This window comes from Heterodontus francisci, chromosome 42 (genome assembly GCF_036365525.1).
Source record: "Heterodontus francisci isolate sHetFra1 chromosome 42, sHetFra1.hap1, whole genome shotgun sequence".
NCBI lineage: Eukaryota > Metazoa > Chordata > Chondrichthyes > Heterodontiformes > Heterodontidae > Heterodontus > Heterodontus francisci.
The window spans coordinates 21764242-21776382 of NC_090412.1; the positions used below are offsets into that span (position 1 = coordinate 21764242).

Sequence of the window (12141 nt, forward strand, 5' to 3'; positions counted from 1 at the left end):
GTAAAGGGTGGAGCCTATGGGACACCCCACTCGACAGCTGGGTTAATGTGACAAACTGAAGGAGAGACTTACTCTGTCTGAGTGTGACAGCACAAGGCAATTATTAAAGCTGAATACTTCCTCTCTTGCTGGGCTACGATTTTACAACTCTCTGGTACCTTGCAAAAATGTCCAATCAATCATAGGGGGGGCATTGCAATGGAGCTTGACCCTGTCCTCACTCCTAGTACACATATTGTGCCAGGCAAGTTAGTCACTGGACAATAGTCAGGAAAGAGAAATTTGGAAGATTTTCTTGCTCCTTCCCTGGCTCGGGGCCAGACAGCGTAGGATTAATATATTACACACCTGATGCTTAAAATTCTGAATAATCTTAATTTTTCACGCATTCACTCAAAAGACAGTCTTGTCTTTTTTTTACATGCTTTTTATTGTGTGAGAAACTTTCCTGGAAACTGGTGAGGTAGCACATCCTGGTTGAATACACTAAATCCAGAGTGTTTCATTCCCCACCACAATCAGAACAGATGAGCTACTGATTCAGCAGTTTCCTCAACATTCTTCATCCTGTCTCCATTCAGCAAGTAAGTTTCCGCTTTCAAACAGTTCCCTTCAATACTTAATCGGAACTCAGCCCTTCAGGTGCTGCAGGGTCATAATATCGTCCTCGATAATATCGAACGGTGTACTAAGATCGTACCTATAAACGGAGACCAAATAGGTGATTGGTAACTGTGAGCCCAGCACAAGGATCCATAAACTTAAAATTAGAGCTAAGCTGTTCAGGGGCAATGTCACAGGAAGCACTTCTTCACACAAAGGGTAGTGAAAATCATTAATATATATTGTGAATAGCTGGGGCCCAAGCACTGATCCCTGCGGTAGCCCACTAATCACTGCCTGCCACCCGGAAAAAGACCCGTTTATTCCTCCTCTCTATTTCCTGTCTGTCAGCCAATTCTCAATCCATGCCAGTATATTACCCCCAATGCCATGTGCTTTAATTCTGCACACTAACCTCTTACGTGGGACCTTATCAAAAGCCTTCTGAAAATCCAAATACACCACATCCACTAGTTCTCCCTTATCTATTCTACTAGTTACATCCTCAAAAAACTCCAGTAGATTGTTAAGCATGACTTCCCTTTCGTAAACCCATGCTGACTTTGTCCAATCCCATTTATGCTTTCTAGGTGTTCTGCTATCACATCCTTTATACTAGACTCTAGCATTTTCCCCACTACTGATGTAAGGCTAACTGGTCTGAAGTTCCCTGTTTTTTCTCCCTCCTTTTTTAAACAGTGGGGTTACATTTGCCACCCTCCAATCTGGCAAAGGTTAGAAATGTTTTAGGTTTTAAGCAAGTGAAGGGTGAGGGGGTTGGTGGGGAAGAGAACAAAAGGGATGGTGTGTGATGGGGCAGAGGGCAGGAGAGATTAAATGGCAAATGTTACGGGACAAAGGCAAAGGGAGTGTTAATGGTTGTGGTGAAAGACAAAGCATTAGTTCAGAGAGAGTGTTAATGGCAGAATAATGAACAGCTCTGTCCAAAAGCACAACATGAAAAACCAAGTTTAAGGTAGGCACATGGTTAAAAAAATAAAATAAAATAATCAATGTGAGAACAAGTTCAGCCAGGTGGAGGAGGGTGGTGGTGGATGGGGAGTGGTTGGGCCTCTGTTCAAGCAAGAAGAAGAGAGCCCTCAAACCGTCCTGGTGGGAGATCGAGCTGTACAGAGATTGGACGTCCATAGTGAAGAGGAGGCAGTTAGGGCCAGGAAACTCGAGGAGCAGCACCTCATCTTTCAGTTAGGCACTCTATAGCCTTCAGGAGTCAACCCATGAGCTCAACAATTTCTGAGCATGACTGGCTTTTACATTTTTTTCTCCTTCAGCTCCACTAACTTCCTTCAAATAAAAAGTGTTGCTATGGGTACCTGCATGGGTCCTAGTTATGCCTGGCTTTTTGTGGGATATGTCAAACATTCCTTGTTCCAGTCCTACTCAGGCCCCCTCCCCCAACACATTGATGACTGTATCGGTGCCGCTTCCCGTTCCCGCCCCGAACTGGAAAACTTCATCAACTTTGCTTCCAATTTCCACCATTCTCTCACCTTTACATGATCCATCTCTGACACTTCCCTTCTCTTTCTCAACTTCTCTGTCTCCATCTCTGGTGATAGGCTGTCTACTAATATTCATTATAAGCCCATCGACTCTCACAGCTACCTTGACTATATCTCCTCACACCCTGCCTCCTGTAAGGACTCCATCCCATTCTCCCAGTTTCTTCGTCTCCGATGATGCAACCTTCCACAACAGCGCTTCTGATGTGTTTTCCTTTTCCTCAACCGAGGATTCCCCCATGCTGTGGTTGAAAGGGCCCACGACCGTGTCCGACCTGTTTCCTGCACTTCTATCCTCACCCCTTCCCCTCCCTCCCAGAACCGCGACTAGGTTCCCCTTGTTTTCACTTTCCACCCCACCAGCCTACACATTCAAAGGATCATCCTCCGCCATTTCTGCCACCTCCAGCGTGATGCCATCACCAAACACATCTTCCCTTCCCCTCCCCTCCCCATCAGCATTCCGAAGGGATTGTTCCCTCCGCGAAATCCTGAACCACTCCTCCATTACCCCGACACCTTGTCCCCTTCCTATGCAATCGCAGGAGGTGTAATACCTGCCCTTTTACTTCCTCTCTCCTCACCATCCAAGGCCCCAAACACTCCTTTCAGGTGAAGCAGCAATTTACTTGTACTTCTTTCAATTTAGTATACTGTATTCGCTGTTCACAATGTGGTCTCCTCTACATTGGGGAGACCAAACGCAGATTGGGTGACCGCTTTGCGGAACACCTCTGCTCAGTCCGCAAGCATGACTCCCAAGCTTCTAGTTGCTTGCCATTTCAACTCAGCACCCTGCTCCCATGTCCACATTTCAGTCTTTGGCCTGCTGCAGTGTTCCAGTGAATATCTACGCAAGCTCGAGGAGCAGCACCTCATCTTTCGATCAGGCACTCTACAGCCTTGCGGACTCAACATTGAGTTCAACAATTTTAAAGCATGGCAGGCTTTTTGACATTTTTAAAAATTATTTTATTTTATTCTATTTTTTAACCATGTGCCTGTCTTAAACTTGGTTTTTCGTGTTGTGTTTTGGACAGAGTTGTTCATTATTCTGCCATTAACACTGTCTCTGAACGAATGCTTTGTCTTTCACACAATCATTAACACTCTCTTTGCCTTTGTCCCGTGACATATTTGTCATTTAATCTCTCCTGCCCTCTGCCTATCACACACCTTCCCTTTTGTTCTCTTCCCCAACCACTCCCCCCCCCCCCCCCCCACTTCACTTGCTTAAAACTGAATATATTTCTAACCTTTGCCAGTTCTAATGAAAGGTCACAGACCTTCTTCTCTCTCCACAGATACTGCCAGACCTGCTGAGTATTTCTAGCACTTTCTGTTTTTATTGCTAGATCCTTGTTGGGTAAGGGTATCAAAGAAGATGGAAACAAGGAGAGGAAATGGTGTTAAAATACAGATCGGCCATGATCTAATTGAATAGCAGAATAGGCTCAAGGGGCTGAATGGCCTCCTCCTGGCTATAAGATGCATCACAACATAATCAGACGTAAGTGACTTCGATAATGAAGGAGAGAGGGAAAATGAGAGTACCAACAACAAAGCTAAGACCAGCCTATTCCGTAGAACTTGCGAACAATGGGAATTTTATTAAGATTGCCCCATGCAGATTCATGCTGGGATCTGGCTCCACCCAGTGGCTATTCTTCAGTCCAAACAGTGAGCAGAAGCAGACTATCCAAGTATTGATGGCATCACAGGCCTCTGCTTTCTCAACTGACATCCACATAAAAAGAAAGAACTTGCATTTATGTAGCGCCTTTCATGACCTTAGGACACCCCAAAGCACTTTACAGCCAATTAAATACTTTTGAAGTGTAGTCACTTGTTGTAATGCAAAAAATGCAGCAGCCAATTTACACACAGCAAGCTCCCATAAACAGAAAAGTGATAAAGACCAGATAATCTGTTTTTTTTGTCGTAATGTTGGTTGAGGGATAACTATTGACCAGGACACCAGGATGAATTCCTTTGCCCTTCGTTGAAATAGTGCCATGAGATGTTTTATGTCCACCTAAGAGGCAAACAGGGCCTCAGCCTAATATCTCATCCAAAAGACAGCACCTCCAACAGTGCAGCACTTCCTCAGTACAGCACTCGAGTGTCAGAGGTGCACCCTCCAGCTGTGATCACTGTACAGTGACCCTGAGCCGCAGACTTGGTTGGTTTTTATTTCTCCTCTGTTGTTTTAGGAAACTAGGGTCAGTTTATTGCTACCACTGAAAACAGGCGACTTAGCACAGCTCAGGAATCAAATGTGAGATTTTCCTGTTCCAGTATTACACTTATTTACAATCCACAGCAATGACTTAGATGAGGGGGGGGGTCCAACGTATTGTATCCAAGTTTGCTGATGATACAAAGTTAGGCGGGAAAGCTGTGAGGAGCATGTACAGAGGCTGCAAAAGGATTTAGATAAATTAAAAGAGTGCGAAAGAACATGGAATATAATGTTGAGAAATGTGAAGTTATCAACTTTGGATAGAAAGATAGAAAAGCAGATTTTTTTTTTCAATAGAGAGACTAGGAAATGTTGGTATTCAGAAGGACCTGGGTGTCCTTGTACATGAATCACAGAAAGTTAACATGCATATGCAGCAAGCAATTAGGAAGCCCAATGGTATGGCCTTCATTACAAAGGGATTGGAGTATAAGAGTAAAGAGGTGTTACAATAATTATCTAGAGCCTCGTCGAGACCACAACTGCAGTATTGTGTACAGTTTTGGTCTCCTTATCTAAGGAAGAATATATTTGCCCTGGAGGGAATGCAGTGAAGATTCACCAGGATGGTTCCTGGGATGACGAGATTGTCCTATGAGGAGAGATTGAGTAGACTCAGCCGATATTCTCTTAAATTTAGAAGAATGAGAGGTGATCTCATTGAAATATATGAAATTCTTATGGGGCTTGACAGGGTAGATGCTGGGAATGTTTCTCCTGGCTGGAGAATCTAGAACACAGGGTCACAGCCTCAGATTAAGGAGTCAGCCATTTAGAACTGAGATGATGGGAAATTTTTTCGCGCAGAGGGTTGTGAATCTTTGAAATTCTTGACCTCAGAGAGCTCTGGATGATCAGTCGTTGAGTATATTCAAGACAGAGATCAATAGATTTTTGGGCACTGAGAGAATCAAGGAATATGGAGATAGGATGGGAAGGTGAAGCTGAGCTAGAAGATCAGCTATGATAATACTGAATGACAGACAAGGCTCGAAGGGCCAAATGGCCTACTCCTGCTCCTATTTCTTATGTTCTAAGAGTCGCTTGCACATTGAATATTGAGCTTCTGATAAATTAACAATTTTTTTTCCTTTTACTGAAGATTTGAAGTGGAGTCCAAAGACCTTCACACGTGTGGTGTACCTTGGCCCATCTCATTACTTCACTGGTTGTACGATAAGCATAAAGTATCTCAGTTGTCCATTTACACTAACGCGTGCTTTACCTTTTATATGGTTGTCCATCTACATCAACCAAGAACTTCTCAAAGTTCCAGCGAATGTCGCTCACTTTTAAGGGTGACCAGTGCAACCTCATTGGGTCACCAATGATAGGATTCACAAAGGGGCACGAATCCTACATTTAAAAAAAAAAGATAACTTGCATTTCTATAATGTCTTTGACAACCTCAAGATGTCCCCAAGCACTTGAAAGTCAATGAACTAGTTTTGAAGTGTGGTCACTGTTGTAAGAACACGGTAGCCAATTTGCGCACAGCAAGCTCCCATATACAGCAATAATGTAATGACCAGATAATCTGTTTTTATGATGTTGATTGAGGGATAAATATTGGCCAGGACATTGGGTATAACTCCACCGCTTTTGTACAAAACAGTGCCATAGGATCATTTACATCCAGCTCAGATTTGAAAGACGGCACCTCCGACAGTGCAGCACTCCCTCACTACTGCACTAAAGCATCAGCCTAGATTTTGTGCTCAAGTCTCTGGAGTGAGACTTGAACTCACAACCTTCAGACTCAGTGCTACCACTGAGCCATGGAGAAAGGGAGTCACTCTTTGCTTGAATGTATTTAGTGAAGTGTTTTTAGGAACTGAATTAGGACTGGGTCAGAATTACACGGACAGTGTCCACAGAACTCATTTGAAAGGGAGGCTGGCACAATTCTGTAAACTAGTGTGGGATCATGGCCCACTCTACACCTTCGACAGGGAGCTTCGAAATAATGCTCAGCTGCAAAAGGAAAGCTTTGAAGGTGGGTTGGCGCCATGCCATGTTGGTGTACCAATGTGCTGTGCCAGAGCATGGCACATGCATGCATGATTTTGTACACTAGGTGGCAACACTGACAGCAGACCATGGGCTGCCTACCTGTGAGGTGAGTTTAGAGAGTGACTTTCCTCTTCACTGCCACTCTTCCTGAACAATATGCATGGAGAGTGAGTAGAGACGCAGCTTGAGCAACATGCAGACAGAACGCTGAGACGTGAAGAGAGGCACTAATCATTAGTAACACTGATCATCGTATAACTCTTGGCAATCAACAGCATGTCGCCAATTATGCACAACATGACACTGGCCATCATTGAGCAAACTCCGAGACAGTAACCATTAGGAACAGATTTCAGATTTTCCACATTTCCTTCCCCTTTTTGACTAAACAATAACAGCTTGTATTTATATAGTGTCTTTAAAGTCCCAAGGCGCTTCACAGGAGCGTTAAGAAGCAAAATTAGACACCGAGCCACATACAGTGATATTAGGGTATATGACCAAAAGCTTGTTTCAAAGAGGAAGCTTTCAAAAGGCACGGCCACTGACGGTGGAACGATTAAAATCGGGGATGTTCAAGAGGTCAGAATTAGAGGAGTGCAGATATCTCAGAGAGTATGAGGCTGAAGGAGATCACAGAGCGAGGAAGAAGCGATGTGAGTTTTAAAATCGATGCTTGAGTGCGAGCCAATGTAGGTCAGTGAGCACAGGGATGATAGGTGAATGGGACTTGGTGTCATGGGATGGGACTCTGTGAATGGGACTCTCCCCGGAGATTTCATGGCTGCTGGGGTTGGGAAGATTAGAGGCTGGGGTGGAGGAAATGTTTAGTCATGATGCTTCAGACATCATGAATGTTGGGCAGGCTTTGATGGAACAGCTAGTCTTTTGCTCCCTGTCATCGTAAATTGTAACATGCAGCGAGCATGCTCAGAGAAGCTGATCACCAGTAACATGTTACTAACCATAAACAACACAATAGCCATCAGTAATGTATAGCACCAGTGGCCATTGACACTAACTGTCACTAATGTGTGGCACAAATTCTCAATAACACAGACCTTCAGAAATGTGTAGAGAGGATGCTCTTTTTCACCATTCACTTCAATCTTGCCAAATATGGGAAACTTAGGAACAAAGTTCCCCCCTGGACGGACAAACTTGAGAACATTCAGAGTTTCATCATCTTTCTCTAAAAAGAAACATTTCAGCATAGATATGAGCACAGAGTTGATGCTTTAAGTGTTACAGACATGCATTAACAGCTCATCACAAAGACTTTTAATTGCTGATAAGATAATATGTTAGAAGTATGAGACATTTCAGAGTTACAAGCTGAAGGGTGACTCCAGTACTGGGCTGGGCTATGCAGTATTTACATAAGAACATAAGAAGTAGGAGCAGGAGTAGGCCACTCGGCTGTGATGTATTTGCATGCTAAATACTCTATTCAATACTGTATATCTAAATATTATGTGAAAATCTTGTATAGAGCAGGCACTTCCTTTTTAATTCACTGGGATGTGGCCGTCACTGGCAAGATATTGCCCATCCCTAGTTGCCCTGGGAAGATGGTGGCTTGCCGTCTTGAACCACTGAAAGTGGTTTTGATGCAGCTGAATGATTTGCACTTGCTAAGCCATGTCGGGGCAGTTAAGAATCAACCACATTGCTGTGGGTCTGGAGTCACATATAAACCAGACCAGGTAAGGACAGTAGGTTTCCTTCCCTAAAGTAGGTTAGTGAACCAGTTGGGTTTTTAAGAAAATCCGACAGCGTCATGGTCACTTTTACAGATACCAGTTTTTTTTTAAAACGCAATTCATATTCTCAAACTGCCAAGGTGGGACAAAACTTTCATTCGCTGGATTATTAGTCCAGTAACATAACCATTACATTACCAGTTTATACTTCCCATTCCAAAACTTTACTTCTTGTTGTTACGATTTTTGGTTATGTTTTTGTGTCAACATTTACCATTCAATTTTCCTATGTCAACAGTCACAATATGGTTGCAGGCTCTGGCCAACGTTGGCAGTGTTTTGGTGCTAGTTGCAGTAAATCTTTCTTGCAACTCTGTCGCCACTGTGAACATGTAAAAGACTTCTATTCATCAGCAGACTGTTGGCAGTGTCTTTGGCAATTTACTAATACCTCTGTGCAACTTGTATTGTCAGGTCAATTTAAAGCACCCTAAATTTGAAGAATGATCATTCCTTCTCACCTGGATCCTGCTGTCCAAACTGGTTACAGGGGAAACCCAAAACAGTGAATGAGGATTGGGAGAGTTTATCCATCAGTGCATTCAGTTTGTGATACTGTTGAATAGAGAATAGAAAAATAATCAGGGGAATTGAGCTCGGTAAAGTCACTTGTTCAACCTTATCCAAATGCATTGGTGCCATAATAGTACTAAATCTAGCAATTACTCAACAATGTATCACTCATCCATTTATCATTCATCCATATATTATTTTTCAAGCTGGAACCTTCTTTTAGTGCTGAATACTTTGAAACAGATTTTGAGAAGTGATAGAAACCTGAGAAAGTAGTTTTATTCCTTAATCCTGATTTCATTTTGTTCTGATGGAACATTCCATTGAAGTACAGAATCATCCTTGATATTGGACAACAGACAGGCTCTTTACCTGCAGTATCGTTGACCCTCAAAATGTTGCCACGTTGCTAACCAGCAGGATCTTTCCCTGATACTGTCGCAGAGACGCGAGGGATCCATCCAGTGCCTGAACTGTAAAATCATACACAGAAGAAGCTGGCGCTTCCTGGGCAGAAAGTGGCCGGGAGCAGTCCGATAGAGACATCATCAGGAGTGCGAATAACTCATGAGCTTTTTCTGCCTGTCTCTCCCTGCACTCCCCCCACATCACCCCATGCACCATCCCCAGTTCACCATCATTCAGTGGCCACTGATTATTCTGCCTCAGCACCTCCATAGATCTGCTATTGTACTGCGATTGTCTGAGCTTCCTGCACACTCATCACTCTGTCCTGGTGCATACATTTCAGTGAATAATCTTTGGCTCTTGTATAAAGCAATTTTATTTATGTGAATCAGGAAGAGAAAAGAGTGCTGAAAGTCAAGAAGAGAGAGTGACTTGCATTTCCAAAACATCTTGTCACATCTTAGAAATGGCCAAAGCCTTTCACTTCCGATTAATTACTTTAAAATGCAGACACTGTTATTGAAGCAATGTGTAGCAATCGTGCAATGTCATCCCACAATCTACAAGGACACGAATGAGCAGCCAATTTGGTTCTGCATTAGGTAAACTCTCAGCACTTCTTCAAATAATGCCATGGTGTCTTTACCCATCCATTGCAACAGATAGACAGGACACATTCCCAATTACAGCAAATCCAGAAATGTAGCATTCTCGAAGGATGCAGGTAAAGATTAGGGTCCCCGTTCACCTGGTACATGACACTTGTTATCAGGGGCAGGATGTGAGGAGAGCATTGCAGGCAGATGTGAGACCCCCCCACCCCGTGGTCGAATAGCCTGCAGACACTCATTGGCTCACCATCAGTAATGGCTACTCAGCTGAGATAGAAGAGAGTTTCCAATAATGAATCCCTGCAGGGGGTCAGCTTCCTCAGGAGGGACTGGTAATTCCCTGTCCAAAACACAGCGACTTTGAGTTTATTTTAAACAAAGTCAATCTGTAAAATAGCTTAAATGCTGTGGATGTACACTGCCCTGCGATCCTCCTCTCTTTGTGAGAAAAATACCATAACAGCCAAAACTTCAGACATCTGCCTTCCTCATCAATAAGCTTGCCAATGGATTTTAGAATATATTCATCATTAAAAAAAAATCTTCTTTTGGAAAACAGTTTGCCTCAAGTCCTGTCCCTGTCCCTGCTACTCATGTTGCTATTGTCAGAATTTGCAGTTTGGGGTAATAAGTCTGGAATTTGATGGCCAATGGCACATATCTGTGTGTCTACAATGAACCATCAATGTCAACACCAGGATGTCCCAGAATATTCCAGCTCTTTGTTCTCAGAAACTGCTGCCTTAGCCTTTCTCTACTGCTAACTCAGCATTTCAGCTGACACTCATTTGTCTCATTCACCCTCTGACCCAATGTTGATTAACCCATTCACATAAACAAAATAAATTCATTTTTTATAATTCTTTTCATGGAATGTGGGCTAGGCCAGCATCTGTTGCCCATCCTTAATTGCCCTTGAACTGAGTGGCTTGCTAGGCCATTTCAGAGGGCAGTTAAGAGTCAACCACATTGCTGTGGGTCTGGGCTCACATGGCAGGGTCAAGGATGTCACTGAGCGATTTCAGAGCAACCTGAAGGGGGAGTGTGAACAGCCAGCAGTCGTGGTCCACATTGGAACCAACGACATAGATAGAAAGAGGGATGTGGTCCTGCAGTCAGAATTTAGGGAGCTAGGTAAGAAATTAGCAAGCAGGACCTCAAAAGTAGTAATCTCCAGATTACTCCCAGTGCCACGTGCAAGTGAGTATAGAAATAGAAGGATAAGATAGATGAATACGTGGTTGGAAAGATGGTGCAGGAGGGAGGGCTTTAGATTCCTGGGACATTGGGACTGGCTCTGGGGGAGATGGGACCTGTACAGGCCAGACGGGTGCACCTGAACAGAGCCGGGACTGAGTTCCGTGCGGGACATTTTGCTAGTGCTGTTGGGGAGGGTTTAAACTAGTTTGGCAGGGGGATGGGGACCTGAGGGTAGACTCAGTTGGGACAAAATCAGAAATGAAAATGGAAGGCAGAAAATTAATGGATGAGTCTGGAAGACAGAGGAAATAAAGGTTAGAAAATTAAAAAAAGTTTGGCAGTGCTCAAGGGTATCTATTTCAATGTAAGGAGTATAGCAAATAAAGCAGATGAGCTGAGGGCACAGATAGACACATGGCAGTATGATATCATAGCTATTACAAAAACATGGCTTAAGGAGGGACAGGATTGGCAGCTCAATGTTCCTGGTTACAGGGTTTTCAGAAGCTATAGGGAGGGGGATAAGAAAGGAGGGGGAGTGGCAATTTTGGTCAAGGAAACTATTACAGCTGTGAGGAGGGATGATATGTTGGAAGGTTCATGAAATGAGGCCATTTGGATCGAGCTAAGGAACAAAAAGGGACAATCACACTGCTGGGAGTGTACTATAGACGCCCAAACAGTCAGAGGGAGCTAGATGAGCAGATATGTAGGCAAATCTCTGAGAAGTGCAAGAACAATAGGGCAGTAATAGTAGGGGATTTTAACAACCCCAATATTAATTGGGATAGTTTTAGTGTGAAAGGAACTGAGGGAGCAGAATTCTTGAGGTGCAGTCAGGAGAACATTTTTGCCCAGTACATAGCAAGTCCAACAAGAGAGGACACCGTTTTAGACTTAGTTTTAGGAAATGAAGATGGGCAGATGGAAGGAGCGGCAGTGGGAGAGCATTTTGGTGGTAGTGATCATAATTCAGTCAGTTTCAACATAATTATAGCAAAGGACAGAGATAGAACAGGAGTTAGAGATCTCAATTGGGACAAGGCCAATTTTACTAAACTGAGGAGTGATGTAGCAAAAGTGGACTGGAAACAGCTGCTTGAAGGTAAATCAGTATTATAACAGTGGGAGACATTCAAAGGGGACATTCAAGAGATTCAGAGTAAACATATTCTCACAAAGAAAAAGGGTGAGACGGCCAAATCTAGAGCCCCATGGATGTAAAGGAGCCTACAGGATAAGATAAGGCAGAAAAGGAAAGCTTA

At 43.5% G+C, this 12141-nt stretch overlaps 1 protein-coding gene across 2 annotated transcripts in view; it reads right to left on the reverse strand.

The window, feature by feature from the left end:
* Window positions 1-428: 428 nt before the first annotated feature.
* The window catches only part of LOC137355519 (glutathione peroxidase 3-like), a 58489-nt gene continuing 46776 nt past the window's right edge, over window positions 429-12141 (reverse strand). For both annotated transcript variants that reach the window (XM_068020753.1, XM_068020752.1), the window contains 4 exons: window positions 8606-8699; window positions 7443-7573; window positions 5594-5724; window positions 429-700 (listed from right to left, as the gene is read on the reverse strand). In XM_068020753.1, the coding sequence (XP_067876854.1) occupies window positions 631-700; window positions 5594-5724; window positions 7443-7573; window positions 8606-8699 (426 nt within the window). In that variant the 3' untranslated portion in view covers window positions 429-630. The remainder of the gene's footprint in view (window positions 701-5593; window positions 5725-7442; window positions 7574-8605; window positions 8700-12141) is intronic.